Source organism: Terrapene carolina, unplaced genomic scaffold (genome assembly GCF_002925995.2).
Source record: "Terrapene carolina triunguis isolate 2854851 unplaced genomic scaffold, T_m_triunguis-2.0 Scaffold706, whole genome shotgun sequence".
In the NCBI taxonomy this organism is placed as follows: Eukaryota; Metazoa; Chordata; order Testudines; family Emydidae; genus Terrapene; species Terrapene triunguis.
In genome coordinates this window covers 2,921,723-2,948,597 of record NW_020665057.1, presented here as the reverse complement: position 1 = coordinate 2,948,597, position 26,875 = coordinate 2,921,723, and the positions used below count along the sequence as shown (strand labels likewise).

Below are 26,875 nucleotides of genomic sequence, written 5' to 3'. Positions count from 1 at the left end.
ATTGCAGTGTTGTTCCTGGGGTTTTATAGGCACCTAAAAATTAGGCATCACAAGGCTTAAGTTCCTTGATGGATCCAGGCCTCAGTGACTTGCCCAAGGTCACACAGGAAGTCTTTAAGAACAGAGAATTGAACCTAGATCAGGGGTCTCAAACACGCGACCCGCAAGGTTATTTTCTGCGACCCGCGAGCTCCTCACAGCCCCCCCACCCTCCCCCAGCGTTTACCTAGAACGGCTCTGGCCCGGCGCGCACTGGGGGCAGGGCAGGCTCCCTGCCTGCCTGCCCTGCCCCTGCGCCGCTCCGGAAAGTGGAAAGAATCTAGGGGAGGAGAGGCGCAGGGGTGTGTGTTGATGTTGCATCAGGCACCGCCCCCAGCATCTCCCATTGGCCGCGGTTCCCCATTTCCGGCCAATGGGAGATGCTGGGGGCGGTGCCTGAAGCAACAGCAACACACACCCCTGCGCCCCTCCTTCCCCAGGTTCCGTCGGCTTCCTGGAGCAGCGCGGGGGCAGGGCAGGCAGGCAGGGAGACTGCCCTGCCCCCGGTGCGCGCTGGGCCAGAGCCCGCCCCCCGAACCCTTCCTGCAGTCGAACCCCCTGCCCTGAGCCCCTTGCCGCACTCTGCACCCTGACCCCCTGCCACACCCTTCCTGCACCCCAGCCCACTGCCCTGAGCCCCCTGCCGCACCCCGACCCCCTGCCGTACCCTGCACCCTGACCCCCCTGCTGCACCCCGCATCCCTCCTGCACCCCAACCCACTGCCCTGAGCCCCCTGCTGCACCCCTCCTGCACCCCGATCCCCTGCCCTGACCCCCTGCCGCACCCCTCACCCCTCCTGCACCCCACACCCCAACCCACTGCCCTGAGCCCCCTGCGGCACTCCTCCTGCACCCCGACCCCCTGCCGCACCCCTCATCCTTCCTGCACCCCCTGGCAGCAGGGAGGGGTGGAGTTGGGGTGAGGATTTTGGGGATGGGGTTGGAATGGGGGCAGGGAAGGGGTGGGGCAGGGGCGGGGCCTCATGGAAGGGGTGGAGTGGGGGCGGGGCCAATGGCGGCATGGGGGAGTGTCAGTAATGCGGTCCTCGGGCCAATGTACTAGTCCTCATGTGGCCCTCGTAGTCATTTGAGTTTGAGGCCCCTGACCTAGATCTCCAGTCTCAGGCTAGCATGCATGGATCAATCTTTCTCTCAGTTGATGTTCAACCCAATCCTATGAGACTGGGTGCCCAGCCTTGCCATACAACATAGGGGCACTGCCCCAGTGAAAAAGAGGTTAATCTCAAGTCAGTTTCCCCCATCCCTTGAAAATGTGCTCAGGGTAAGAACTATAGAAATGGTTTGTACCAAAAACAGAAGGGAGAGGAGGGGCCTTTGAGAAGGTCAGGTTTCACACCCAGGATCTCTAGAACTTCTGCTTGGGCCAAGTTTCACTTCTTCCCATTACAGGAAGAAGGGTTAACATATGTTAACTTTATGATAGGTTTCTTTTATAGGGTATAAATGTATCCACTTTAGCTGATAGAATAAGAACTCAGTTAATTTACTATTCACTAGAAGCTAATATCAATGCAGTCCTTGCATCAGACATCATGTCTCTGACTTTGTTGAGTCATATGTACTGGAATTGTGCAATCAGATATGACCAAATAGACAACAATCATATCTGTAGGGAATCTGGGTTTTGTGATATTTCCAGTCATGTGTATTTATATAAAAAAATCTATATGAGTTCAATGTTCTCTCTAGAGACAAAGCCAATAAACTGCGTTGTGAGATTTATATAAAGAAGCAATTAGTCCCACTCAGAAAACACATTTATCATATATCCCAGCTGTAACTAGAAGAATTAACTGGGGTCTTTCTCAGGGAAAAAAGTAGCAGCTGATACTCTTATCTAAAAAGACATATATTAGTCCTCTTCTGCAAGCACTTACACATGCTTAACTTTATGCACATGAGTAGTCCCAGTAAAGTCAATTGAACTATTCCTGTATGAAGTTAGGGGGTGTCCACCCACCCCTTGTAACACTTTGCAACACTGAAAAAAATATACAAAATGAAGGACCCACACCCTAATGTGTTATGTAATTTATGGACAACCCCTTAAACATATGTGTAAATGCTTCCTGCATCAGGGCCATACTTACAAAAGCCCCTCCTCTAAGGAGATCACATAATTTTCCTATTTCAGTTCTTTCTGGTAGGTAATTTAAAGCTTCCCCCCAAAGCTCGTGCTTAGGAGCTCTTTGTTTAAGTACAAAATGTTTCCTTCCATCTACTCTGTTTCATCAGACTTCTTCATGCAATCAAGTTATAATATCCTAATTTGTTACCAGACATATTGTCCTATCAGAACTAATGGACTGTATCATCTTTGCATAGAAAATGATCATAAGATGGACTCTGAGGACCTCCCCCAAACATTCATTAATATTAACAAAGAAAAAGTTAATAGTTAAAATTAAGATAAAATTTCCATAAATAGCAAATGTCCTGATTCTTAAACATTTTATTTTAAAATGTTCCGTACTGTTGCTGAGATTTGTAAAGACTCGTTTTATACAGGACCTAACGCATTTTCTGCATTGCTACTGTAAAGCCAACCATCAGAGGGAGGACAAGTTTATTAGCAAGTTATTTTCCCACAGTTGTATGTGGGAGAAATCAATGTGACTGATGTATAGATGAAGAAATTAGCTAAACTTTTAATTTTATTGATTAATTTACCTACTTAATTTCAAATTCAATTAGGAACAGGTGGTGGTGGTGACAAAGCAATATTTGCTAAATAGCAATAATAAGCACAGCAGTGGAGGCAATGCTGTTTTCATGCACTGTAAGAAGTTGAAGACAATAGAGAAAGAGAGAGAGAAATAAGTTGGCTATTTTTAAGGCACGTTCTTTGTTATCAAAAATGCATTTTAAATCTTCAGGCTTTGTTCTGAATGTAACACGATATCACCGCAACTGTGACACTATCTGTGAACACTGAAAAGTATGTGATGATGCTACCAACTCAACAAAAGCTCCATCAGCTGAAAATAAAGATTACAAGCAGTTCAGTGTCCTTTAAGCAGTCATCTGGCAGAAACACAACTTTGTCTCTTTTTCTTTGATGTCTAGAGTTCGTACTGTTGAGAATGTCTATACTGCAGTACACTATAGAAAACCTTTTAAAATCCAATTTTAATTTTTTTGTCCCCTCTATTGTCACCATTAGACAGGCACCACAGCCGTGGAGGTTGATCATTACAATTATCTACGGTCCTAACATTAGATCCTTGATTCCATCAGTTGGTGTTTGTGCTTAAGGCTTCAGAAGGACCTAATGTGTAGCACTCTTTTCATGGCCAGGGCACTTTATAGTTGTTATCCAGTTAATCTTCACAAGAGCCAGGGAATCTGAGACAGATAAGTTAAGTGCCTTGCCCAAAGCCACTGGTGGGGTCACTGTGAAAGTAAGGACTAGAATTCAGAATTTTCTGATTCCCAGCCTGTGCCTAAATCTGACTGCTCCCTATATCTCAGTGTAATTTCTTCTTTACCTGAAGTAAGTACATTGGTGAGTGAATGCTTAGCACCTTCCAATTGCCACAAATTATAATCCTAAAGGTCTACTAAAATGCACTCTCCTGTGTGAACAATGGTAGTCAATCAATACACAGCATAGCAAGGTGGTGGGGGAGGGGGGGGGAGAGCAGGGAGAGATATTTGGTCAAGGCCAGTGGGATTAAAAGAACCATGGCTTCTTAACTTGGATGAAGGACTGAATCAACCCTACTGGGATTTGAACTTTTGTTTGCAAGGAATCTGGGTATTTGAAACTTGAGGCTGAGGTTCTACCTCACAAAATGAATATGGAAAAAATGAGATCTTCTTATCCAACAGATCTATTTCCTTTATGTGGTCGCAGTCACATCTGTTGACTGGAGTGACAAAAATATTTTTTATTCCCGCTAGTGAAACTGAAGAGACAACACAGCAGAGAGGTTTGGATTCTATTCCTTTTGGTACAGCAACAGAGTTTTATTCAGTTACACCTATGCAAAGCCACTGAAGGCACCTTGGGTTGCACAGGTGTCTTGAGGAGCTAATTTTCCCTATGGAGTCCGGTGCAGGTGAATTAGAAGGAATACACCAAACCAGACGCAGGTTAGGAAGAAAAATATTTCTACTTGTAAACTAAGCAAGTGGGATGCAGAAATCATTCAGAGACAAACTGAGAACCCCACGATACCACTTTTACAGTCATTTTTCAGAGCAGAACCATGCTTTAAGGCCTTAAGCCATTCCCTCCAGCTAAATCTCTTTATTGAAATGTTCTGCACTAAAGCTTACATATAGAAAGATAATGGTGCTGTCGTTTTTTACAAATAATCGGAACTGGAGTACAAAAATGAAGGAGGCAGATTATTCAACACTTAAATGCAATAGAGTTCCAATAATTGAAAAAAGTGGGAACTAAAAGAACCCCTCCTTCAAAAAACCAACCAACCAACCAGCAACTGCCTGTCAGCAGGGCTGGCTCTACTGTTTTTACTGCACCAAGCAGCGCGCCAAATTGCCGCCGGGGACGGCGGGGGCAGTCCGTGTGCCATTAGGGCCACACGCATGTTTCCGCGGCGGCGGCAATTCGGCGGCAGCTTCTGTCTTCAGCCGGAAGACAGAAGCTGCCGCCGAATTGCCGCCGCCGGGGAAACGCGCGTGCCGCCCTAACGGCACACGGACTGCCCCCGCCGTCCGTGGCGGCAATTCCGTGCGCTGCTTGGGGCTGCAAAAACACACGGACTGCCGCCCCTTGCAGATTGCTGCCCCAAGCACCTGCTTGGAAGGCTGATGCCTGGAGCCGGCCCTGCCTGTCAGACATTGGGTAATATTTCCAAAAAGCTGTTAAGTGATTTAGGAGCCTGAGGCTATGTCTTGACTACAAAAAAGAAGTGTGTGTTTCACATTGAAATAGCTAATTCACCGCAAAATCCTAGTGGAGACAAGACACAAGTAGTTTTTACCTCACTATAGCTAGTCAAGCCCAAGTGGGGCTATAGGATTGACTTTGACTATGAGTCTATTAGAAATTAGTTCTTTAAAAGAGAGAGACAGATATTTTAAATTAAAACACAGTAGAAGGTGCAAAAAGTTGAACTCAAAGAGAGGTTCTGTGGCCTGCGATGTTCGGGAGGTCAGACTGGATGATCATGGAGGTACCTTCTGGTCTTAAAGTCTATGAATCTATAATCTTTTTGAATCCAATGCTAATTAAATTGAAAAATGTCACGTTTTTAGAAGAGAGCTTTATGAAGGGATTTATGACTTCTTCTGGATCATTATGTTCTTATCATGATTGTAAACAAGGGCTGATATGTTTATTTTATTTATAAATATATTATTGTTTTATTTATAGTTATATTATTATTGCTTATTACCTTTAATATCAGAAATGTCACATCTGGTTTTTCTGTAATACTCTTTGGAGAGCTCAATATATGTGAACTGAATTCTCTCTCCTTAACTGAAGGGTAGCATAAGATGATGGTGGTGGATCTTTAATAAAGACATCTCTTTGTCCATGTTTCATAACAACTGGGGAGTTTTCTTTGTTTGGGGGTTGGGTTCTTTTTGAAAGGAGGGGAAAAAATTGAAAAACTCACCAACAGCAAACCTTCTCAGGCCTCTTTTATACAATCTCAACTTTAATTTTCCCTATGCAGGTCACTATTAGGCAGAACATAAAATTTAATTAATTCTGTTGAACCATCACAAGCAGTTAATTCGTTTCGCAATATTTATCTTAACAAAACAAAGTTAGAGGAAAAAAATCACAGACCAAAAGTGAAGACTTGCTTAAATACATGAGCTCAGTTGAAAAACAAAATATCTGGTGGTGAGTGATGGAGAAAACTGTCAATTGGCTCTTGGAAAAATAAAATTGTCAGGCCACTCTTTCTGAGACAAAGTTGTCAACTACTGTATGTCTCAAAGAACAAAATGATTAGTTACTGCATAAGGAAAAGTAATTGGGTGTAAAAGAAATTTCAGATGCATATTTTTAGGCAAAGTTCTTAGCCATGTCAGTTAAATAACAGCGTATTAATTCACTTGAAAACTGAAATTTATCATTTTTAACCTCTGCACTGTTTGAATTAAAGTAAACTTCAGCAAGACAAGCATGATATGCATAGCATAAGCACAGAAGAAACTAAGGCCCCCAAGTTCTGCAAACACTTAAATACTTCTCATCTGAATGATTCCACTGAGTTCAAGACGTGAATAAAAGGTGGTGTGTGTATCTTTATTATATATAGATAGGCCCAAGACACAGACGACACATTTGAATCCAGAGTTTAATTTCCCCACTTTGTGGTGCATGTAGATAAAAGGTTTTGTTTTTTAAATATTTCCTAATGTGTGTCTTAAATTAATAGTGGGTAATCCATACTGAGATGAAGGCTTCCACCTTTAATAGGTCATAACTTTCTTTGTGACTGATATTTCCAAACTGGATTTAATCTCAGACGTTTGAGCAAAATCAATGTAATTGCTTTTGAATTTTACTTGTATACATTAAAAAAAACCCACCCCATGATCCACTCCTCAGTTTTGCATATGTGTAACTCAAATATGTCAGAAGAAATCTTGTTCTAAGTTGTCTTGTGTTGTAGACATTACAAAGATCTAAAGGATTAGCCAGTTTTATAGGAAATTGGCTTAGTAGCTTCATGAGCATTTGAAGTTCATCAAGGCACCCTAATATTTATGTTTTCTGCTTGATCTAAATCTAGAGCAGTTCAGAACATGCAAATAAGTGCTTTAGCTTTGGATTAGTATAAAGTGTGGCACCCTAAATCATTTCAACAATGTTGATCTACGTGAATTTGAGGAAAAAGCAATTCTACTTGCAGTAAAGGCCTGAAATACCGCACCACCTTCCTTATTTTACACACACAAAAAGCCTCTTCAAGTAGAATTCAATGGGACAAAGCTTGTGTTTAAGTGTTTTGCTGATTCAGGGCCTTGTGTAAGGAGATAGGTGCCTTTTCAAACTAGCTTGAATCCAGCATGCATGGGTAACAACAGCAATGAAACTGCTGTGGGTTTGGGAAGCGTCCAGATACTACCGTGTTTCCCCGAAAATAAGACAGTGTCTTATATTAATTTTTGCTCCCAAAGATGCGCTAGGTCTTATTTTCAGGGGAGGTCTTATTTTTCCTGGAGCTTCGGGGCCTTATATTCCGGGGTGGCCTTATTATCGGGGAGGTCTTATTTTTGGGGGATGCCTTATATTACAGCGAGAGGCAAAACTGGAAGTAGGTCTTATTTTTGGGGGATGTCTTACTTTCGGGGAAACAGGGTAGCTCCCCCAAAACAATAACCGGGTGGGTGTCAAGCAACTGTTAACAGCCATTGTCCAGCAAGGGAGCTACAATGCAATGACTCACTTGCACAAGGCCACACCAGGGGAATTGCTCAACCTTGCCTGGTGACTCAGCAATACCCACCAGACGTGCCTGGACTTGTGTTCTCCAAGCATGTGGACTAAAGGTATAAAACAGAACACAGGGGCCCCAGGCTTGGCCTTTGTCCTTCCCTGACCTATGCTGTAAGCAACAAGTATGCTCAGAAGACTGATGATATCAACAGAGGAGAAACCTGTATATTAAGGACTGTAAGTTCCAGTGGGGTGAGAACATTGCTTGATCTAAATACTGTCTAGTGCAGGAGTTCTCAAATTTCAATGTACCGCGACCCCCCTTCTGGCAATAAAAATTACTACATGACCCCAGGAGAGGGGACCAAAGCCTGCGCCCCACTGCCCTGGGTGTAGGTGGAAGGGGGCAAAGCTGAAGCCCAAGGAAGGGCTTCAGCCCTAGTTGGAAGGCCTGTAACTTGAGCCTTACCACCCAGGGCTGAAGCCCTTGGGCTTCGGCTTCAGCCCTGGGCAGTGGGGCTTGGGCTTTGGCTTCGGCCCCGGAGCCCAGCAAGTCTAATACCAGTCCTAGCGACCCCATTAAAATGGGGTCACAACCCACAGTTTGAGAATCGTTGGTCTAGTGTGATAAGGGTTAAGGTTTAGATTGTGTGCTTATATATGTGTATGTTTTTGGTAACCACTCTGCATTTTTGTCTACCACTTGTAATCACTTAAAATCTATCTTTTGTAATTAATAAACTTTTTTTACTGTTTATCTTTACCAATGAGTTTGCCCAAAGTGTGTGGTAAAGCTGCGCAGGTTTACAAAGTCTGGTGTATATCCACTTTCCATTGATGAAGTGGTGAACCAATTAATAAACTTGCATTGCTCAAGAAAGGGTCTTGAGCAGTGCAAGATGGTATATTCCTGAGGTACAAGGCTGGGAACTGGGGGGGATTTGGCTGGTGCCTTTCTCTATGTGATTCATGCGTGGTTTTGAGAGCATTCGTGCAATCTAGATGGGTGTAGGGCTTCACATGCGGTTGTGCTGAGTGATAACAGCACCCAGAGGGGTTTGCTGCTTGTCACTAGCAAAAGCACTGTGAGAGACAGCCCAGACTGGAGTGTTAAGGGGGCACAGCGGTCCCACAGTCCCAGGCTGCACCCCAGGGATCCTGTCACGGGGTATATTATAGAGCTCTGTAAAATCATGAATGGTGTGGAGAAAATGCATAAGTATTATTTTCCCCTTCATGTAATACAAGAACCAGGGGCCTCCCAGTGAAATTAATAGGCAGCAGATTTAGAACAAACATAAGGAAGTACTTCTTCACACAATGCACAATCTGTGGAACTCGATGCCAGAGGATGCCAGAGGTATAACTGGCTTCTAAAAAGAATTAGATAGCCATTGATGGACCTAGCCTCAATGAACTTATTAGTCAATATTGTCGGGGATGCAACCCCCATGTCCTGGGTGTATCTTAAACCTCTGACTGCCAGAAGGTGGGACTGGATAATGGGATGGATCACTCAATAAACTGTCACTTCAGAAGGAATGAACAGATCTGGTGCCGGCCACTCGACTAGAGGGACCATTGGTCGGACTCAGTATGGCCATAATTATGTTCTTATACCAATAAAGTCAGTGGGATTATTCCCTCATTTAAATGTTCTTAGCCAGCTCCTAAAGAGTGTTAGTGAAGCCAGTATAATTGAAGCCAATGGAACGATGCTGATTTGCACTAGTTGCTGTTCTGGCCCACTGTGTTTGTCAAGCCGCTAAACGACTGAAGTCCACATGTGGTTGTGCAGCTTGCAGAACATTCAGACAGTTTCAGAGTGTAATATTTTAGATTTTAAACAGCTAGACCATTAGATTTTTCCCCATGTTCAGCCTAAACTTTCTTGTACTCAACTGTATCAGGAGTAATTAGTTAGACCATCCTTCTTAATCCACCCTAAATAATCTTCTTTCTTTTGTGGCTTCAAACTTTAAGTATTTGTTGATAGTTATGTTTTCCCCTTAGCTGTGTTTAGCAAAGCAATACCTCTTTAACTCTAGTTTCTCCAAATTTCTGCAGCCCTTTAATCATTTTTCTTTGGCTTCTTCCAATCCTTTTCAGTTTACTGACCTTTTCCTTGACCTGAGCAAACCAGAACTGTATACATTCTCTTGTTGGCTGTACGTGCTTGGGAAAAATTACTCATCATGAAAGACAAGTTTCTGTAAGACAGACTTTGAGTGCATTAAATAAATATAAATTTTATTAAAAACACCCACATCTCAGCGTTATCAGGAATGATATAATAATAAACAGCTTTCAAATAACCTGCATTCATTACATTACAATACTTACAGTATTTATAACCATCCTCAGATTTTTATAGACTTACCAAACATTTCATGAAAATGAGTGAAACTAAAGTTAAAATAATAAAAAAAAAAGGTAGAACATAAGCATGGAAAAAACACACAGAAGTTCATTACCTTAGTGTCAAACTGCTAAAGTTTCCTACACAAGTTAACCACTAGCTTTAGAAGTGAACTTTACACCACTGTGCGTCAATCAAGATGAAAAATTCATTCAAGTAAAGTTGACACCACTCAGAAGCATCTTCAAGTATGGCTATAGTCAACCTGATAATCCTATACACACAATTTTATGTCTGCTTTTTCATTCATTCTGAGGCAGGGTTCTGTACACCTAAATTACAGTTTAGGTATTTACAATACATAATTGAATCCCCAACTAAGCTTCCTGCTATTGTTTGCCAGCAGTTTGGCAAATGACAGTGAATGGTATATTAACCAAACATCAACTATGGATGGCATGATGGATATGATTCAAATAAAAAAAAAATCGAGAGATTAAATTTTAAAATGATTTAATTAACCTAATACATAAGGAAATTATAGTTAAGGTTTAAAAAACTTGAAACTCCTGTTTCAATGAAAACAAACATTTTTAAATTTTTTTTTGTATTTATAGTGGTAAAGCCACATACTAAGAATTTCAAAAATTGCCAGAATATAAATATTTGACCAATAAAACCAAAAAGGCCTCCTTTTATTGAATAGAATTAGGTTGTAATTCCGCTAGACAACGTCTTTAGATCAATCTTACAGTATATTGCACAACAAATAGCTAAATGATGGAGGTTTGTTTGTTTAGGGAAGCCCTCATACAGACTGTACCTTTTTAAAAAAAAATATTTTATTCATTACAGTATCCCAGAAGCCTTGTTTAGAGAGTGATTTGAAACACTCTAGCAAACGGTCACTTGCCAAACCTCTGCCTTACAATTTTCCCTTTAATTAGCTCAGTGCATTCTACTTTCTTTCTTTGTTTGAAATAGGCAAAACAAGTCTAAAACTTTTAAACACTTTCATTACAATAAAAAGAGCTAACAAATTTACAAAATTAGTTTGTTACATCAATATATATACAAGTAAAAGTAGAAGAGGGATTCAAAAGAGAAGAGTTAAATCCCTGAAAAAAATAAAATAAAACCCACAAGAATAATATATTTATTAACCTACAACAGCTTTACATACACACAGGTGACATGTTGGCATAAGGAGAACATGAGCTGAAATATCCCTGAATTTTTAGGAAAAAAAAAAAGGTTGAAGTTCAAGTTATACTTGCTAAAATATCAAGTACTGAGACAAAAGGTATTTTTTTCAAAGGCTATGGGGGGCGGGGGAGGTGGTATACAATATTATAAACTTTCACTCTCAGTTCAATATCCTATTGCCAAACTAGTGTTGAGGTATATGACAAGTAGGAACATCACTCAAATCTTTTAATGTATTTTTAGCTCACATTATGATATATTTGTAGCAGGCTGAGTAGCACCATGATGTGAATTCAGCTTCAAACCCAAATATATATATATATATATATATATATATATATATATATATATATATATGTGTGTGTGTGTGTATATATATATGTATATATAATTTTTACAGTACTAAAATACTAAAGCATTGCATTAAAAAAGAAGGTTTTGTTTACAATTTAATTTACTATACAACTTTTGCTTTTTTTTTTATAGAAATTAATGATTTAAAACCACCACAGCAAGCCAGCTGCCTTTTCCCCTCCATTTAATCAATGGAATCACACAGAACTAACCTTCTTCATTAATTTTATGTAGGCATCAGTCTGCTCAATCTTCCTGGAAAAGAGGACACTTACACTGAGAAATGACATACACCACAATTTATATAATTATTAACACAAAAACAATCTGCCATTCAATTATCTGAAGAGCATACAGATCTTTTAGAAATAGCAGAAACCTAAGCTAACTAGTTGTAGAACCTGTCACATGCTGCTAATTATTACCTGTGGTTAATATAAAATTCTCTCCTTAAAACTGTACTCATTTGAGCAATAAACTTGTCATAATAATTGTAAAAAACTGTTACAGTATAGCTGTGAGAGATGAGCACCAGTAAAATGTGTGTTGTGTACTAAAGCATTCCCTTGTATCCAGTAAACCCCATTTCTACTGTAACTGACTTATTAAAAATGGATATGTAGCCCACCAGCAGATGTATGGCTAAAGCCAAAAGTATTTAAAAGCTTTAAAAAAAAAATCTTTGCATTTTAAAATCAAAGTAAACGTTCTTTCTTTCTTTTAATGTCTTAGTACCTTAGCACTGTTCAAGTTGCCAAGCTTAGGTAGACAAAGTGCTTCTGAAACACTATTTTAAAAAAAAATATCTCTCTATATATTATTGTCCCTTAACAAGGACTTGACTGGATGAGCAAAATCCAGAGGTCTTTAATTCCCATATGTTAAAAAGTAAGCGTGTTTTAGTAACAGGCAAATTTGATACAAACATGAATGAAAAGGTCCCCCCTGTTGTTCAAGGATATTTGAATACACCATTAACATTTTAATCTATTATAAAGGCATTAACTGTTCAACGGTTATAATAAAGACACCATTTTCTTAGATAGCACCATGTTTTAGAATATCCAAACAAATTCAGTGTTTTGCTGTCTATTCATTATGTTCTATATGTATCTATTTTGTTAAATAAAATCAAGAGACTATTAAGATTACAGTAAAAACTGCATGTTAAAAAGCCATAATTCCAGTATTTCAGTACATCATAGATTCAGCACCAGATGGTATTTTAAGATTCCTGCTGTTGTAATACTACAGTATTTTAATTTTTTGCTCCTGTTCCATAACTATGCAAAGTCGATATTATTAAAAGTGGTCACAGATGTGCAAAACTGTAAGGAAAAAAGTTACATTTGCAGATTCTCTCTTCCAATAATGGAGCCAGTGTTTTTAAATGTAAATTGTGAAACACTTTTTTTTTTTTGTTTTTTGCATAGGATGCTTTGGTCTTGTTTCCACATGCCATCTGTGACCACTTACAAGTCAGTGGAAAATAAGTGCGGTGGTAAGATTACCTCTTTTTGCTGGTGTGCTGAGGTTTTTCCATTGACAAGTTTAATGAAAATACTGTTTCTTTCCCTGCCCACCCCTCCCTGCAACCTAACTGAGAACTATTCGATTGACAATTTGTTTTTTAAAATGAGGTAAACAACAAAGGTGTGAAGTTATATATATCTGTTGTAAGGCCCTGTAACCCGTGTAAAGGCATATGGAGATGTAGTTACTGTGGAGTTTGTGGTGACTGACATAGTCCTTTGTGCAAGAGACTTGACAAAGCGCACGTATGTTGGTTCTGAGGGTTCATGTGATTCAGTAGGCTCCCGCTTTGATTTTTTGCCATAAGATTTTTGAGGCACGTAATCGGGACCATATTTTTCACACTCCTCTTCTTTTTCTCTTGCCTTCTCAGCCATCTTTGCCTCCCACAGAGCCAGGCCATGTTTTGGCTCATTCATACTCTTATGTTGATAGAAGACAAGTGATATCCTTGTGGGATGGTTCCTGTTGGGATTTTTCAAGGGGGTCGTTGCATGGAGCTCACGTTTTGCACATTCAATGAGAATTGACCCATGAGATGGGGCAACTGCCACTCCTCCAATATCTGCATCCAGAAAGCTGTGCTCGCTATCTGACCAGACATCATCGGGATCCTCTGCTTTCTCTGGATTCAGACTATCAGTTTTATTTAAACTATGTTGGGGAGTAGTCCTATCGTGGTTAAGACCTGGAAGCATATTAGACAACCCATTAGCTGTATGTGAAGTCATTTCACTATCCTTATTTTGGAGATGTAGTGAATGAGGAGGACCACTGAATATACTTGAAGCTGAGTGGTAATCATGTGCTAGATGTGAAGGTGGATGTAGGGGATGTTCACCATTTTTATTCATGGAAGTATAGTCCACACTTGGATTACTAAAATTAGATTTTAATCTTGAGGCAACATCCATAAAGTGGCTGTCAGTCTCAAGGGTGGAGTAAGGGGAAAAAGACCCTGCGTGGTGTACATTTGGTCTATTGGTGCAATTATTAAAAGGGTCTACCTGCATATTTTGGTTTCCATAATTCAAGTACTTGGAACCAAAACTCTGGTTATTCCCAAGTCTATGCTGGTATAGTGTATGAATGGGTGGCAGACTTAGTTTAGATAAAGGGTCTTGGCTCTGATACCTATATAAGTCCAAGTGTTGAGGTTGTGAAGGGTAGGAACCCAAGTAAGAGGGGCAGTTGTCCATAGGCATGTTTCCATTGCATTGGTAAGGTGGATATTGGTTATTTTGACTTAGTGATCCTGAATAAGGGTTCATAGGATTGGAAGAATTCAAATAAGACCCTGAAGGTTGTGATGAGGTTCTATAAAGGTTTATGGGGTTGGACCCTCCATAGAGATCTGAAGTGTATGAAGAGCTTGGATGAGCATTGGCTGGATTAGGCAGCCTCATGTAAAGATTGGCAGGACCTGAACCAGAGTAAGAGTTGACAGGGTTTGACTGAGGGCTGTTAGCGAGAGTACGCTGTTGATGTTGCTGCTGTTGTAGCACGGCTGGTCCTGAAAGACGTAAAAGATCTGCAGACGGGAAAACAAAAACAAAAAATGTTTACATTGACTCTAGATGAAAACACCAAAGCAATTTCCATTACATTTCCTACATAGATTAAAAGAAGGATCCCTTTCTAGAAATACAAATACAATTCCTCTTACAGTTGACTAAACACTTCTACTTTTCCAAGTTTCTGGCAAGATGATATGTGAAAACTTGGAACAAAAGTCATAGTGTGACCTGTCCTAGAGAAGAGTCAAATGCATAAAATATAAGGGCTAAATTTTCAAAAGCAGCCTCTAAAAGGAACCTGCCAGATTTTTAAAGGTATTTAAGGTGCTTAGTGTTGCAGATAAGTGCCTAACTCCCATTGATGGAGAGTTAACATAGAGGGTGTTAGGTACCTATCTGCATCTCTAGACACCTAAATACCTATAAATTCTATAGGCCAGAGAATCAGCGAAATATAGGGCTGGAAGGGACCTCAAGAGGTCATGTAACCCCTGGGCTGAGACAGGACTAGGTATATCTAGACCATCCCTGACATGTGTTTGTCCAACCTGTTCTTGAAAACCTCCAATGATGAGGATTCCATAACCTCTTTTGGTAACTTATTCCAGAACTTAATTACCCTTATAGTTAGAAAGATTTTCCTAATATCTAACATAAAACTCACTTGCTGCAGATTAAACAGATAACTTCTTGTCCTACATTCAGTAGATATGGAGAACAATTGATCACAGTCCTCTTTTTTGGGGCATAAGCTTTCGTGGGTAAAAGCTTATGCCCAAATAAATCTGTTAGTCTTTAAGGTGCCACCAGACTCCTTGTTGTTTTTGTAGATACAGACTAACACGGCTACCCCCTGATACTTGAGTCCTCTTTTTAAAACCCTTAACATATTTGAAGATTGTTATCAGATCCACCCTCCGTCATCTTCTCTCAATGCTGAATATGCTCAGTCTTTTTACCCTTTCCTCACAGGTTTTTTGTTGCTCTTCTCTGGACTCTCTCCAATTTGTCTACATCTTTCCGAAAGTGTGGCACCCAGAGTTGGATGCAGTACTCCAGCTGAGGCCTCACCAGTGCTGAGTAGAGCAGGATAATTACTTTGTATGTCTTACAAAGGACACTCCTGTTAATATAGCCCAGAATATTAGCTTGTTTTACAACTGCATCACACTGTTGACTCATACTCAATTTGTGATCCAGTATAACCTCCAGATCCTTTTCAGCAATACTACTGCCTGGCCAGTTATTCCCCATTTTGTAGTTGTGCATTTGATTTTTCTTTCCTAAGTGAAGTACTTTGCCCTTGTCTTAACTGAATTTCATCCTGTTGATTTCACACCATTTCTCCCATTTGTCAAGGCTGTTTTGAAATCTAATCCTGTCCTCCAAGTGCTACCAACCTCTCCCTGCTTGATGTCATCCATAAATTGTATAAGCATATTCTCCACTCCATTATCCAAGTCATTAATTAAAATATTGACTAGTACTGGACCCAGGACAGACCCCACTATGTATGTCCCCCTCCAGTTTGACAGCAGACTACTGATAATTACTCTGATTATGGTCTTTCAACCAGTTTTGCACCCACTGTATAGTAATTTAACCTAGATTACATTTCCTTAGTTTGCTTATGAGAATATAATGTGGGCCTGTGTCAAAAGCCTTACGAAAATCAAGGTATCATGGTGACAGAGAACCCCGTTGGGACTGCCACCTGATGTGCTGAGACTACCTCTGAGCCCGTTTTCCCTGGCAGCTTGGAACTTCAGTAGTCTGTCTTGTTGAGCCAGACACACTAGCCTAGGGATCGGCAACCTTTGGCCCGCGGCCCGCCAGGATAAGCATCCTGGCAGGCCAGGCCGGTTTGTTTACCTGCCGCGTCCGTAGGTTCGGCAGATCGCGGCTCCCACTGGCCATGGTTCACCGCTCCAGGCCAATGGGGATGGCGGGAAGCGGTGCAGGCTGAAGGATGTGCTGGCCGCCGATTCCCGCCACCCCCATTGGCCTGGAGCGGCGAACCACGGCCAGTGGGAGCCGCGATCTGCCAAACCTGCAGACGCGGCAGGTAAACAAACTGGCCCGGCCCGCCAGGGTGCTTGCCCTGGCGGGCCACGTGCCAAAGGTTGCCGATCCCTGCACTAGCGTGATGCAAACACAGACCCAGGTCTGAACCATGTCCCCCACAAGCTGCAGGCTTAACTGAAAACAGCTTAAGGAGTGCTCCTGTTTCCAGCACCCAGATCCTAATGGGGACCAAACCCCAAATAAACCCGTTTTACGCTGTATAAAGCGTATACGGGGTAAACTCATAAATTGTTTGCCCTCTATAACACTGATAGAGAGATATGCACAGCTGTTTGCTCCCACAGGTATTAATTACTTGCTCTGGGTTTATTAATAAGTAAAAAGTGATTTTATTAAATATAAAAAGTAGGATTTAAGTGGTTGCAAGTAATAACAGACAGAACAAAGTAAATTACCAAGCAAAATAAAACAAAAACATGCAAGTCTAAGCCTAATACAATAAGAACCTGATTACAGATGAAACCTCACCCTCAGAGATGTTCCAATAAGCTTCTTTCACAGACTAGACTCCTTTCTAGTCTGGGCTCAATCCTTTCCCCTGGTACAGTCCATGTTTCAGCTCAGGTGGTAGTTAGGGGATTTCTCATGACTGCAGCCCACTTTGTTCTGTTCCACCCCCTTATATACCTTTGGCACAAGGCGGGAATCATTTGTCTCTTTGGGTCCCCACCCCACCTTCTAAATGGAAAATCACCAGGTTTAAGATCAATTCCAGTACCAGGTGACATAGTCACATGTCCTGTGAGATCCCAAGCCTTCATTCTTCCCGGCCTGACTGACAGGAAGGCTTGCAAGTAAACAGAGCCATCTACAGTCAATTGTCCTAGTTGATGGGAGCCATCAAGATTCTAAACCACCATTAATGGCCCACACTTTGCATAATTACATATTTCTAGTTTCAGATACAAGAATGATACATTTATACAAATTGGATGATCACATTCAGTAGATTATAAGCTTTGTAATGATACCTTACAAGAGACTTTTTGGATGAAGCATATTCCAGTTACATTATATTCACACTCATTAGCATATTTTCATAAAATCATAAGGAGTGCAACGTCACAATCATGTCTACTGCTTTCCTCCATCCACTAGGCCAGTTGCCTGGTCAAAGAAGGAAATTAGGTTGGTATGATATGATTTGTTCTTGACAAATCCATGTTGCCTATTACTTATCACCTTATTATCCTCTAGGTGCTTACAAACAGATTGTTTGATAATTTGTTCTAGTATCTTTCCTGATATCAGTTACACTGACTGGTCAATAATCCCTCTCTGTTATCCCTTTTAAAGACAGATGCTATGTTTGCCCTTCTCCAGTCCTCTTGGACCTCATCCATCCTCCATAGGTTCTCAACGATAACTGTTAATGGTTCAGAAACTGCTTCAGCTAGTTCTTTAAGTACCGTAAGATGAATTTCATCAGGCCAGGCTGACTTGAATACATCTAACTTACCTAAATATTCTTTAACCTGTTCTTTCCCTATTCTGGCTTGCATTTCTTTCCCCTTATTAATATTAATTGTGTTAAGTCTCTGGTCACAATTTACTTTTTTAGTGAAGATGGAAGCAAAATAGGCATTAAACATCTCAGCCTTCTTGATGTCTTCCGTTATTAGCTCTCCTTCCCCTAATTAGAAGACCTACACTTTCCTTTGTCTTGCTCATACTGCTAATATATTTATAGATCCTCTTCCTATTGCCTTTCATGTCCCTGGCTAGATGTTATTCATTTTGTGCCTTCACCTTTCTGATTTTGGATGTACATGGTTGTGCTATTCTTTTGTACTCCTTGTTAGTAATTCATCTATGTTTCCATTTTTTGTAGGATTCCTTTTTTATTTTCAGATAATTAAAAAGCTCCTAATAGACCTTTTGGTCTGTTGGCCTTTTACTATTCTTCCTATCTCTCCTTTGCATCAGAATAGTTTGCTGTTGCACTTCTAATATTGTCGCTCAGAGAAACTGCCAGGTCCTCCTGAACTCCTTTTTCCTTTAGATTTTCTTTCTATAGGCTCTACTTTTCCAGTTCTCTGAGTTTGTTAAATTCAGCTTTTTTGATGTCCCTTGTCCTTATTTTGCTGCTCTTAGTTTCCTTAGAATCATAATGATAAAAGCTATCATTTCATTTTCACCCAAATTGCCTTCAACCATCAGATTCACAACCAATTCCTCACTGTTAGTCAGAACGAAGTCTAAAATGGCTGTGCCCTTGGTTAGTTCCTCCAACTTCTGAAACCAAAAGTTATCCCAATACATTTCATTTTCTAAGACTTCTGTTGTTAAAGTCCCCCATTACTACCAGGCCTTGTGTTTTGGAGAGTTCCTTTATTTGTTCCAGGAATGCCTCATCCACCTCCTCCTCTTGACTTGGTGGCCCATAGTTAGGCTTGGCAGGATTTAATATAAATCAATATATGATGGTAAACATGGATTTCACTTGACACATTGAAATGGATGGAAAAAAATATTGATCCGCATTGGTGGGAATGCAGTCTCCCCTGCTTGTGCCTGCAGGGATTGGGTGTCACCAGCCCTGTAGCAGTGCGGTGAGCCATCTGCAGCTGCGCTGTCATGGCCTCGCTCGCTCACTCACTCACCCACCATCCAGGAGTGTTCGAGCCATCCTCAGGCAGGAAATTTTCGTCAGTACGCCGTGGCTGCGGGCTTGTCCCCTCATTGCAGTCCTGGCTGGGGGGTCTCTGCTCTGTCAGGCCAGGACTGCAGCCACCTCCATGCCTTGCTCCCCAGTGTATTGGGCCCCTGGGTCATGTAGAGATCCCCCTGCAGCCCCGCTGTCAGTACTGCCCAAAGCCCAGCCCCAATCCTATCCCCCCCTTAATTTCCAACAACAGTAAAAACTGTTAAAACAAAAAAATCTTAAACAAAAATTAATAGTCAAAATTTGAAAAAAATAAAAATCAAATTTTGCCAAGCCTATCTATAATAGACCCCTACAATGACATCACCCCTGCTTCTCTCCCCCCCACTTTTTATCTTTACCAGAGACTTTCAATTAGTCTGCCTCATGGTTTTCTCAAGGCTCTTTCTAAACTGCCTTCATTTCTATGGTTAATTACTGTTACTGTTATTAACAAGTGTACTGACTAATAGAATATTCTTGCATTTACCTGCTAACTGTTTTGCATGACCTGCAGCCTCCGAGCTGGCTTGTTTGTGGCGTGCTGCTGCAGACTTATCTTTTTCCGCTTTGCTAGAGCTATTCTCCAAGGAGGAAAGCTTTTCTGCTGCCGCTTTCTTGGCTTCTAACTTCTTTTGCCTGCATGTCTTAACAGGCTCTGCCAGCATCCTTACTTTGCGCCTAAAGGAGCTGAGAACTTGAATGCTGCCATTCTTCTTTTTCTGTTCCTGGCCTTCAGTACTTCCAAACTCATCCACATCAGAGACTTTGTATAACGGGAGTACATGCAGCTGCTCATCTTCTGGCATTTGGCCAATTTCACGATTGTCTTCTCTGGTTAGTGTGCACACCTGCCCCAAAGGTATGGTAGAAAAACGATCAAAAATCAGCGTGAGAAGAACAGAAAACTCTGTGAAGTTTTGGCCTATTTTGCATTACACGGTCAGCTCAGATAACTCTATAATGGCAGGTAGTTGACCACTAACATCAGATTGCAAGGCTCATGACATAACCGACGTAATGCCGAATAGAGCATCCAATGTAGGTATCAACTGAATGCTAACCCCTGCCCCTCCCCCTTTTTTTTGGAAAATTGTTTAAGCTTTAACTTCTTTTTTGCTTCTAGATTCAGCATCCAAGCGTGCAACTTCCCTCCCCCCCCCGCCACCTTTCCCATGTTTGGCAATATTAAGGGACACTTTATATAAAATGTGTATTTTCCTCACATTCCATATTCCACCTGGAAGTAGGCAGGATAGCCATGTGTTCCCAAAAGTTAAGTGAATTCTTGGGCTAATGATTCCATGGTCAGGGAACTGAAATGCTAGGCTCCCTGGAACTCTACAGCCAGCAAGATTTTTTTTAGGTTGTGGCACGATAGCTAGCGACATATTAGCAATGCTGTTTAGTATAAAAAAAAAACCAACCCCATGACATTACATATACACTTCTACTCCGATATAACACTGTCCTCGGGAGCCAAAAAATCTTACCGCGTTATAGGTGAAACCGCGTTATATCGAACTTGCTTTGATCCGCCAGAGTGCGCAGCCCTGCCCCCCCAGAGCACTGCTTTACCACGTTATATCCGAATTCGTGTTATATCAGGTCGCGTTATATCGGGGTAGAGGTGTACTTTCAAAGACCACCCTAAAATTCCAAGGGCAGCGTGATGGTATGGCAGATTCTAGGGCCTTGTACTGGAATGCAGGCTCCTTCATTGAGTCAACCTCACATTAGATATTTGAATGCCAGATACAGATTCAAGGAACTGCTGCAGAGACATAGCAGTAGGCACATCTTGTGAACTCCATCCAGGATATAAGATGTGATGGGGGTATCTCTCAAAGGGAATGAGAAGCTGCAAGACAGAAAGATCTGCAGGAAAACCAGCCAGTCTTGGGGAGAAAACTCAGACGGAAGTGTATATTTTGTTAATAGTGTTTTGAAGAAAGTCAAGCCCCAGGAAGGGAGTAAGTTTAGACTTTGTAAAATATTGGGATGTTCTGCTCAGACCATGGTGAGAATAGCACCTGCTTACACGCACTGATGCAGTTACTTCAAATTACAGCAAGCTAGTCACATTTTTTTTTGCATATTTTCACTGACAGCATGCAGTAGATAGAAGTAAGCCATAAACTCTCCTATTCAATGAAGCCAGCTAGCCTTGCTCTGCTATATTTTTCAGTGTCGAGTTCTGGAGAGTAGCAGAGTTTTGTGGGACAAGAGCAAGGGTTTTATTTAGTACTGGCCAAAGAATAGAAATGATATTTGAGAGGATTTTGACATTTGTTTTTATTCTGATTTGAAATTAAACCTGAAAATTTTGAATTTTCTGCAAAATAAATTTGAGGGAATAAAATCTTTCCACCTCAAAATCTTTTGGTTATAATATAATATGAAATAAAGTTGAAATTTCAAATGTAATACAAAATTTTAAAAATTCAAAGTGAAAAGTCATTTTGAGAGGACAAATCACAATATTTCACTCCAAAAATGTCAAAATATGAAGTTTTAGCATCATCGTAAATTCCCGCCCCCTTTTTTTCTCCAAAATGGAATTTTGGCAAAATCAAACTGATTTCACTAACTGTTTCAATTTCAAACTATATTTTCCAGTGGAAAACTGTGCCACTGAAGTTTTTCAGCCAAATCTATTTTAGATCTTTCTCTAAAGTCTCATTTAAATGAAAAATCCTGTACGGATTGCACATTTTAGCTCCAGCTACTGATGAATGTCTCTTCTTTTAGCAATTAGCTTTATGTGCAAGCTTAATAGAAATATAGATAATGAATTAAATATGAGAAATCAGTGCTGAAACAAGGCAGCTTTATGCAGCACTGACTTACCAATGTACTCCCATTCTGCATATTGTGCAAGTCTCTGTGAGCATGAGCACAAAAATCCAGGCAGGCAGTGACCCCTGAGAATGGACGACCTTCTTTTAAACCAAGACGGCACTCTGGCGCTCTGTGTTCATACTCAATCTGGAAACAGAAGTCAAGTAATCACTGAAACTTATCTGGACAGCCCATTACATGGAATTACTACTGAATACCTTAGCCTCCTAATATCTTGGCAATGGCAGAGTATAGTTCTTAGAGGTGAACAATTCCAAGAAATTACTTTACGGTAATAAAAATGAGAATACAAGCTCCTCTTTCTTTTCTTGCTACTCAGTTCCATGTTGCCTTCCATTGTTCAAACTCCATGCTTCTGTCATTATTATATTTGTGTATTTAGCTGACAATACTTCTCCTTCAAGATTACTTTTCATTTTCCTGGCATTGGCCCGTTTCTTCAGATGATAAAATACAGTATATAGTTTGAATGTCTGGCATGTTGTTAAGTTATAAACACAGGCTCAGAAATATTGAACTACTTAGGAAGAGTGCATTTCCTTGGAAAACTGACTTCCAATGGGCTGTATGGAGAAGTCTGTGCAGAATATGACCATTAGATTGTAATTTCTTGGCACATTGACAGTCTTTCACTATATTTGATATAACAACAAGCATGATGGTGCTCAAAAATAGATTATTGATAATCAGCACAATATTTTCTATTGTGTTTTCATTACTAATTTTGTGAAATGTTCACACTGAAACCACAAGTCACACACAATTCTTGGTTTCACGTTTTATTAGAAAGTTAGAAGTTGTCAAAAACTTCACGAAGATTCATGAACCTTTCAGGTGAACATGGGCCCTATTTTGAGTAAATTTATGGGTTGGCATTAAAATGTGAAATTTGAGGTTTGGCTTCCACACCAGGAAGAACCTGGCTAGTTTGGTGATTATTTTTATTTTTAATTTGAGATATTTATTTCATTCAAATCTGAAAATCAAAGCAAAGCTTGAGAGATGTGAACCTGTGCAATCTGAAACAAGAGACAGTGTTTGGATTCAAATCTGGATTAGAGTGAGGTTAGGGTTCTGGTTCAAGGCCAGTACAAAGACAGGGATCATGTTCAGATTCCATGGGGCTGAAGGTGCATGAGATGTTCTTGTAGAATTTCTGCGGGATCTAAATTGGAAAATCCAATAATGGATTTGCCCTGGAACCAAACATGCAGAGACAGGTTTGGATTGGAGTAAATCAGGGAAATCGAACATCTGTCAATTTAGCCAGTGAATAATGCTGAATCTGGAAACCTTAAGGACCTTATCAATCACAGGAGCAAAGTGTTTGCTAGTGTGTTAAATGCTATATAATGTATTGAGTGAGCAAGATTTAGTCTAACATAAGAGCAATATTGGCACAAACTGTAAACAATAACTTACAGCAAAGAACATGCATTAGCAAAGTAAAGCAAAGATCAGATTATTTTAGTGACTTTGCCAACTCTTTTTGACCTACCTGGTTGTTATATGCATCTGGTGCAAGTTTCTTGTAGGTAGGTGCCATTAGAGTTGATAGGTTTTGCAAATTGGACTCTAGCTTTTCTTCCTGTTATCAGATGAAATAATGTTAACATATTATCATCTAACCACCCATATTACTATATATGCAATCTACCATCTTTAGAAGCTACTGGACACTATGATACTACAGAGATGACTGGTATAAATGCCTAATATGCATTGTAAATGCCTTGTAATTCTTATAGTGATCCCTTTTACTGTTTTTAAAAGCACAACATATGTCCAGAAATGAGCTTCTATGATCCTTATGAGGAGGCATCATATAACGCTCATCTGATTTATAAGAAAAGATGTACCCTACTATGTAAAGGTTAAACCCAAGCATGATATGACTAGTTATTACAGTTTTTTGAAAAAAAAAAAAAAATCTCCCTTTTAAAAACCTTGAGAGAAAAAAAGAAAAGAAAAAATAACCGAATGCCCAATCAGCATCAATTTAATCCATCTAATTTGAGAGTTTTACATTCTGAAATCATAACACTTCAATACAATGAAATTATCTTTCTATGTAGCAATTTAAAATTATTGGAATACTTCAGACTTTGAAAAAATGACAGTTTTTGAGCAATCAAGAGTTGTGGGTGTGGCTAGTGTAGAACAATTTGGGATACAAATGACCACTTACTTTTTGTTTTTAAGAGAGATACAATCTTTCAAAATGAAAGGCTCTTAAAAACATGAAGTGCTCTAATAAATTTAAGTTGCTCCACTATTTTCTCATGCCCAGAATCCTAATTTCAGATCTGTTTCTTAAATTAAAAATACAGGCCTCATTCCAAGTTTTTAAAAAGCAGCAGATTTACACAGAGAAATGTAATCATTTTGGGAATTTGTATGTTCATGAAAGCACGTGAAAAGCTGTGAAAAATCTATCAGTTTTGGTATGCACTAATTTGGTTAAAAAAGTTTGACATGCTAGTTTCAATCTGAGTTCTGGGTTCACAGGAACCCAAAATCACAGTATGACATTATCAAAAACCTTTCACTGTGTCCCTTTTTTTGGGTTGCTATCAAAACCTGGAACCATTATGTTGCTTTCCTTTCCAGCCTACAAGTTACAACTCATAAAATGTCACTTCTTCTTTGAGTCTTTGTGTAGATCCCACGTGTGATACGTATCACGCTTTCTTTGTTGCAGTCTCATCAAGCATAGGTATTTTATAATAGAGTGGAAAAAGAGGGTCAAAAGTTACAACTGTCTCAGTGATGCTAACATTTTTAATAGAATATCAAGTGTGCTAATATAACCCACAGACCATATGATGCCTGCTAGATAGAGTACAAAGGCATAAAAATGTCACATGAACAGATGGTTTAAAAAAAAGTAAAAAAATTCCATGATAAATGTTATCAAAATTCTTGCCTTTTTCATAAAAATTTTGAGAATCCAAAAAATGTGACCAGCTCTCTAATTACATGATAAGTCACTGACTATATGTCTGAAATGCTAAATATTATGGGTTTTGCATAAAATGCCCCCAGCTTTTAGTATGTTACGTGGCCCATCCATCAGCAGACAAGCCCCATCGTAGGGGACACATTTGCACTTGTATGTGCCAAAAAAGTAAGCCAGGCAATCAGCAGAACCCTCCACAGAAAGGCAGCCCATTAACAATTAGCAGCCCTGTTAGCTGAGGGTATCAAGAACCCACTGGAGTCAGAACTTCAAAATCAACTTGTTCCCCAGCTACAGGCACGGCTGCTGAGGTCTATGACATGCTTTGATATGATCAGCATGCAGTTCTGGGTCCAGTACTTACAGCATCTTAGAGGCCACTCTGGAAACCTTTCCTACACTGTTGGCGAGGCAGCAGCATCCACTGAATGAGTCCTCCCAGTCCTTTCATTCTTTCACTCCCACTGTATCTCACAGCTCCCTCATACTGTCTCCATGCAATTTAGTCCAGCTCGGAGCTGCAAAAAGTTATATGCCTCAACCTAGTACATCCTGTATTCTGCCATTGTGGAAACTGCATGTGCAAAGCTTGTCTGTGGGCCTGATATAGCCACAACTGTTCTGGGTATGCCCTTTCTTGCTCTTTCACAAAATCTGCATATATCGTTTCATGTCTCATGGTTTTGACCTGCTGTCAGCATTTTGGCAGTCAGTTAAGCTGGCTCAGTGCCAAGGGTAAATCCATTTTGACTACTTAATTTCCCTATGTGGGTGGATTTCAAATGAGATTCTGGCCCTGTGTCTACTGTACCTCAACTCCACAGGAACAACAGAAACATTTTATACAATGAGGCAAACTTCACTTTAAAATTAACACCAACCTCTTTTGGATCATCCCCCAGCAGCTTAAACTTCCTTGGGACCTTGCTTCTGGCAAACTTGCACCCATTGTAGTACATGCTCCAGGAGCAACCAAAGGAAAAAGAAGCACCACAAGTCTCAGGGTCCAGCCCTTGACATGCACAAGTCCGTCTAAGGAATAAGAGAAACATTTATGTGGCTATCAACAGCATGTAGAGCCATACATGGGTAAAAGTCTGCATGCTTGAAAATTCATGCAATACATGTCAATAATGTACATGTTCATGTATATGGGGGTAGAGTTCTTTTGTGTGGCATTTCTCCTTATTTGCCCACCATCAGTGCAGGATATCTGCTTCTTTTTGGCTTTCTGTGTTTGAATAGCCTGGGCAGGTTTTGGCCCCATAAGATAAAGTGGTCTCTTGACTTTGGCCCCATTTGTCGAATAAGTGGTCTCTTGACTTCCTAGGAAAAACTAGTTAACTCACTGCTGTCTGCCAACTGGGATAGGACTAAGTTCCTGAAACAAAGCCATGCTACCAAAAAGAGAGAACAGAATATTTGTAATAAAGTAAGCCTTGTTCTGAATGGCGTTTCTTTCTGTGTATAACCATCAAAGGGAGAAAGAGATAAAGGAGAGCAAACTACAGTTTCCTAGCTGTAAAATAGTTGACTCAAACAAAGATGTTACAAATCATTAAATATTTTGACAGACTATGAAGGTTTTGTTAGCCACTAAGCTTTTTAAAGTGCTTCTCTGTTTAGATGAAGCCTTGAGAGAATTTGTGCTCACTTCTCCAATTTTTTTGTGGGTGAGGGGAGATTTAAAATGAACTGTCATTAAACACTGTAGCCACACAACTTAATGGTATATAGAAATCGTACAGCTAATTCTCTTTATGCACTCCCGTGAGCCTAGATGGGAAAGCACATATATTGAATGTCTGTTTTATATTGAGATATTTTGTAATTGTGAGTGCAGAAAGAGGTCTTCATTGACTTTAATGAAGCTTAATTTGTCTCCCACCCAAGGACAGTAGGGTTTCAAAATTTCAAAAGTAGCTTG

At 40.3% G+C, this 26,875-nt stretch overlaps 1 protein-coding gene across 1 annotated transcript in view; it reads right to left on the bottom strand.

Moving 5' to 3' along the window:
- Window positions 1-11,367: 11,367 nt before the first annotated feature.
- Window positions 11,368-26,875, bottom strand: part of TET2 (tet methylcytosine dioxygenase 2) — an 87,646-nt gene continuing 72,138 nt past the window's right edge. Inside the window, exons 6-10 of the mRNA XM_024206559.1 lie at window positions 25,830-25,980; window positions 23,488-23,577; window positions 21,978-22,115; window positions 19,618-19,978; window positions 11,368-14,412 (exon numbers count right to left, since the gene is read on the bottom strand). Coding sequence (XP_024062327.1) covers window positions 13,010-14,412; window positions 19,618-19,978; window positions 21,978-22,115; window positions 23,488-23,577; window positions 25,830-25,980 — 2,143 coding nt within the window. The 3' untranslated portion in view covers window positions 11,368-13,009. The remainder of the gene's footprint in view (window positions 14,413-19,617; window positions 19,979-21,977; window positions 22,116-23,487; window positions 23,578-25,829; window positions 25,981-26,875) is intronic.